Source organism: Antrostomus carolinensis, unplaced genomic scaffold, assembly GCF_000700745.2.
Source record: "Antrostomus carolinensis isolate BGI_N321 unplaced genomic scaffold, ASM70074v2 scaffold52852, whole genome shotgun sequence".
In the NCBI taxonomy this organism is placed as follows: domain Eukaryota; kingdom Metazoa; phylum Chordata; class Aves; order Caprimulgiformes; family Caprimulgidae; genus Antrostomus; species Antrostomus carolinensis.
Window position 1 is genome coordinate 1 of NW_010299960.1, and position 5,474 is coordinate 5,474.

Below are 5,474 nucleotides of genomic sequence, written 5' to 3' on the forward strand. Positions count from 1 at the left end.
GATGCAGCCTCACCAGGGCAGAGTAGAGGCGTCCATCCTACCAACCCTTATTTCAGCATTGCCTAACTCTGCTGTTGCCTGGCCATCACAAACAGAAAGCTGAGTGCAGCCAAGCTCCTTCCTGTTCCAGCTGTGAGTGCTGCCTTATGCTCCCTGTAGACTTCCTCAGCCTGGAGGCCGGGCTAAGCCTATGCACTGTTCCCCTCTAGACCAGCCTGTTGCTCCCCAGACATGCTCCACCTGAGCCCTGGTCATGGCTCACCAGTCAGACCCGTGCCCCAAGGTTGGGTGTCCCAGCTCAGCCCCACCACAGCAAAGCCAAGCTCCAGGGACACCGTTAACTCAGCTGCAGCCCGTCCTGCGCTCTGCAGCCACCAGTACCCAAGCAAGAGCTCTTCTCCCATTTCCACGCAGCATGGCCAAGCTCCCCTGTGTCCTTCGGCCAGACGGTTCAAAGGGACCTGGCTCTGTCTAACACCTCGAGGCATTTATCATAGAATCATAGAATGGTTTGGGTTGGAAGGGACCTTAAAGCTCATCCAGTTCCAACCCCCCTGCCAGCAGCAGGGACACCTTCCACTAGACCAGGTTGCTCAAAGCCTCATCCAACCTGGCCTTCAACACTTCCAGGGAGGAGCAGCCACAGCTTCTCTGGCCAACCTGGGACACTGTCTCACCACCCTCACAGACAAGAATTTCTTTCTCACATCTCATCTCCATCTCCCCTCTTCCAGTTTCAAGCCATTACCCCATCAAGTTCTGTCACTACCTGCCCTTGGCCGATGGAGCCCCTTCAGGCACTGGGAGGCCACTAGAAGGTCTCCCCGGCGCCTTCTCTTCTCCAGGCTGAACAGCCCCAACTCTCTCAGCCTGTCCTCACAGCAGAGCTGCTCCAGCCCTCGCATCATCCTCGTGGCCTCCTCTGGACTCGTTCTAACAGCTCCATGTCTCTCTTGTGATGGGGGCTCCAGAACATGAATTAGGAGACCATGCTGTGAAACAGTTAAGTGCTTATTTTATTCCCAGTGAGAGCAATATGCCCAAATGCATCCCTCCAAAACTGGAGGAAAGAACCAATACCTTATTGGTACACAAAAAAAGAACACATGACACAGACTACCAGGGGAAATGTACATTCAAAAGAGAACTGCCGACTTGAACCCAACATGAGACCTGAGGGGTGGCATGGCCCAAGAAATCAGATCTGAGGAAATCCCTAGGCCCAAGGTGACAACTCAAGTCTGCAAGTCCTTGTCCAGTGCTCTGGACTGGACACTAATCACTCTGTAGCCTGAGATGTTAGAATGGCCTTAAAAAAACCAACCAACCAAACAAACAAACAAAAAAAAGGCAGAATGATTTGATGCCTCTTTCAATGGTACTGATGGCACATCAGGGAAACCACCAATGATTCTTCACAAGGAGAAGAACAGAACCAGGATTCCTCAGACCTGCAGCTGCAGGTTGACTTTGGGTGTTGCAGCCTGGCACATTTATACAGACTTTGTTTTTTCAGACTGAGAACAGCCCTTTAAATATTGCTTAGAGAGTGGGATATGCTGATCCAAACCTATCTTGATAGAGTTGCATTCACGTAGATGCCATCAGTCTTTCAAAAAGCTTGCATGAAATTTCCCACTGTCATTACTGGGTCATCAGTTGAGGCCCGTTACGAGACAGGGAACAGGAGGACAAGGGCACCTCAGCAGTCAATGACTGAGCAGTTAAAAAGCAATAAATGCTCCAGCCTTGGAGAAAATGTCCAGGCTGCAGAGCCGGGAGGTTGGCTCAGCCCAGTTCAGGCCAATCCCACACCAGTGCAGATTTCACAGCTGGTCAGACCAGTTTTGAAAATGCAAATTTAAGTCATGCTCTTCACCAAACTTCACAAAGGGTCACACCTTCACCACCATGTGGGCACATTTCACTGGGAGGATGTGAGGAATATCCCTTTGCACCCATAAGGGAAATTTGCCTTTCTCTTAAATTAGAGTCTCTCCCAGAACAGCAGGGGTTTGGATTTTCACTGATTTGTAAAATAAAACTGGAACCAAAGGCCAGCGGTGTGCAGGTCTCACCTAAAAATCCTGGTGGGTACAGCAGCCTAGGGAGAATTTGAAATTTTCTTTGTTCCAAAATAGCTTTTGAAGTAAAACCAAAAACCAAAAGAAATTTTGCTAGAAGTTAGTTTCTCCTCTTTTCCCCACAAATACTCAGGTTTTGTTCTGGGCTTGAGGAAACTGGAAGAGATTTGGCACAAAATAGAAAACATTTTCATGGGGAATACAGTTCCCATTTTCATGTGAGTGAAACACATCGTTAACAGAAAGAGCTGACCAGTCCCCACTGCAACACAGGCCTTCACAACACGACTGCGCCTCCACTTCCCCATCAAGCACTGGAGCACAAACAGACCCAACTGCTCACACCCAGTGCTCCCAGCAGAACACAGTTCCAGGAATAAGTTATAAATAAATACACATAACATGAGTATTAATCCATTAGAGGCTCCTCGAGCCACTACTCAACTGACAGACTCTTCAGTCTCTGAATTTCTCCATGTTTCTGAAATCTAAAGCTCCAGGTCAAGAAGAGAAAGTACAGAAGAGACTCATCAATACGCTCTAAACTGCCTGGGATGGGCAGACGTCAGTATAGACCCAAGAGAGCCCAGGAGTCTGCTCCCAAGGAAATCAACGTCCAGCTTCCCAGGAAGACGCTGGTCCTTGAGGTGGGAGCAGCCCCAAGACATCGTCACTCCAGTTACGCAGAGGGACCCCAGTTCTTTCTGCTACACCATAGCTATTGCAGAGTCCTCAGTGCTGCTCTCCTGCTCCAAGCCCACCCGGCGGATGGACTCCCTGTATTTCTGCCGTCCCAGCTCGATGATGGTTTCAACCTCATCAGCAATGTCCTGCCGGCCGCTCTCTTTCATGGCTGTAATCAACTTGCTCACACAGTCAGGATCCTCCGAGTTTTGCTGAGCCCATGAGAAAAGCATGTCCAGGATCTGCTTATCAAGGTCCTCTCTGGAGAAAGGGGGAAGCACAGAAGTAACCAACACGCTCTCCTGACTGACAACCCAAAGAGGTCTTCCCTGAGTGCTAGCCCATGAGTGGAGCTCCAAAGAAGCCATCCAGACACAGAAATGCTCAGTGGACCTGCCTTTTCCCCACCCATCATACAGGAGTTGCAATTCCTGCGCTAAAATCTCTCTAGAATATTTTTTCCTAATGGAAATATGAAAATAAGGCATTCTGCTTTTGAGTGTAAATTCCCCCCAGGAACAGCAGTTTGGTCATAACAAGTCTCATTCTCTCCTACTTCTCTGGCTCTCTGGTCAGACTGTATGTCCCATGACGTACCACAAGCTCTTTCTGAATAAAGATGATATTCACAACTAATGTCACAGAGCACTGCTCATTGTCAGCACTGGAGTCTGGCCAGGAATCCAGATCACAGAACAAAACAGGAATGCGACTCATCCCAACTACAAAGCTCATCGGGTTTGTTATTTCCTAATTTTGTTTTTCAATCATAAAGCTTTGTTTTATAATGGCAAGAGAAAATAATCAGTTTGCCATTAAAAAAAAGGTAATGTTTTGAGAGGAATTATTAGTCAACTCCTCTTTTATCCAGTGAAACAATTCCAGTGGGAAAACTTAACCAGTGAAGCATTAATTTCTACTATTACACTGCAGGTAGGTAGGTAGGTAGACAGATAGATAGATAGATAGATAGATATAGATCAGTCTGTCCTATCACAGAATCACAGAATGTTGGGGGTTGGAAGGGACCTCGAAAGATCATCCAGTCCAATCCCCCTGCCAGAGCAGGAACCTACATAAGATCACACAGGAAGGTGTCCAGGCGGGTCTTGAATGTCTCCAGAGATCTTACCTGTTATTGTATCCTATGCGCTCGATCTGCTGGTAGGTCAGGCCCAGGTTGAGGCCGATGGTTTGCCAGTCGGCTCCCACACGCCGGGCGATGCTCAGCAGGTTGCCCTGTGTCAGGTAGCCAGTCTCAGCATTACCCAGGTTCAAGGGAGGGAAGGAGAAGCCATTCAGGGGACTGGGGTTCTCACTCCAGCGGGGCTTCAGTCGCTGTGCCACAGAGAGAAAGTGAGAACATGCTAAAAAAATTGTTGATGTAGAGGACAGTGTGTGGCCGTTCAGTCTCCAGGCTGAAATTTCCTTCCTCCTTCTGGGGAGGAAGGAAGACGTTGGGGCTGAAGAGTCAGGCTGTCAGAAGCAAGGAGCAGTCACCCTGGCAATGACCAGCAATGCTCACTGCCCCTGGCAAACAGCAAATCATGGTGTTTGCAGCCACAGCTCACACTGGAAATTTCCTTTCTTGTCTTTACAGAGCATTTTTCAGTGAACCGTCTCCCCAAACTGTATTTCCTCAGCAGTAAGAGAGCACTTCGTCTACATTTGTAGTTGAGGTTGCGCGTGTCAGAAAGAGATGTGAGATCATGGCACGTGCTCTGAAGGAAAGCATTCTGTCTACAAAGGTATTTATTCTTTTAAGCTCCTCAAAAATCAATTAAATTCCCTGAGCAAAAGTCGCATTTCTCACTGTCACATACAGACTCGCCTTTGGAGGACCCTGGCTCACACCAGAATACTTGTACCCAACGCCTCTATTCAAACCCAACCTCCCCACCACATCCAAGACCTTCCTTTTTTCCTGCTGCAAGAGCTGTGTGACTTAGAAATTTATAAACAAACCAGACCCTTCCCTTAGTTACAGCGAGCTTCCTCCTGCTCTGCATCCCTCATTCTTTCAAAGGATCCCCCCTCTCTGACCATTCACCCATCTGACAAGCCTGTGCTTGACAGGCAAGATGAGCAGGAGGGATGGAGACCACTCCCAGCTATTCATGCTTCTCTTTTCACATGAGCTCAGGGCGAGTGGGAAACCTTCAGCACGACGCGGCTGAGCAGCCATTTCTTGCAGTCACTCATTGGAGGGAAACAAAAGCAGCTGAGTAGGAAGGTCGTACCCTTACCCCATCCAGATTAGTTTTTCTGTAGGAGACAAACCAACTCACAGGCAGTTTGATGGGCAGAGTAGCGAGCCAGAGGGAGTCTGGTCCCCTCCTCCTCCTGCTGGCATCTTCAGGGACACTCTCGGGAACTGCCCCTCGGTAGAAAGAGACCTTTGCAAACAGAAAGCATGCAGTGAGGCTGCGATTGAAGAGCAGTGGCCAAGCCTGTTTGCACCATGTCTTTTCCCTCTGGGAAAGAATGAATTCAGCATCTCCCACCCATCCTCAATCCATAAATACAGCCTCCCAATTGAGGGCAACTGGGAGGAGCACTGGGGTTCTGCCATAATGCTGGACTCACTGCCAACACCCCAAGAGCTAACGGCAGGAATGTCAGTCAGAGAGCTGAGTGATGACTGATCCTTCCAGACTCTTCTTGTTTACTCAGGGTTTAGTCAGTGAAAGGCAAATAAAGAGGGGA

General features: G+C 48.8%; 1 protein-coding gene across 1 annotated transcript in view; it reads right to left on the bottom strand.

Annotated features, from left to right (window-relative positions):
• Window positions 1-2,791: 2,791 nt before the first annotated feature.
• The window catches only part of PIDD1 (p53-induced death domain protein 1), a gene marked incomplete at its 5' end in the record, with an annotated part of 6,844 nt that continues 4,161 nt past the window's right edge, over window positions 2,792-5,474 (bottom strand). The window contains 3 exons of the mRNA XM_010162934.2: window positions 2,792-3,029; window positions 3,901-4,106; window positions 5,057-5,164. Coding sequence (XP_010161236.2) covers window positions 2,792-3,029; window positions 3,901-4,106; window positions 5,057-5,164 — 552 coding nt within the window. The remainder of the gene's footprint in view (window positions 3,030-3,900; window positions 4,107-5,056; window positions 5,165-5,474) is intronic.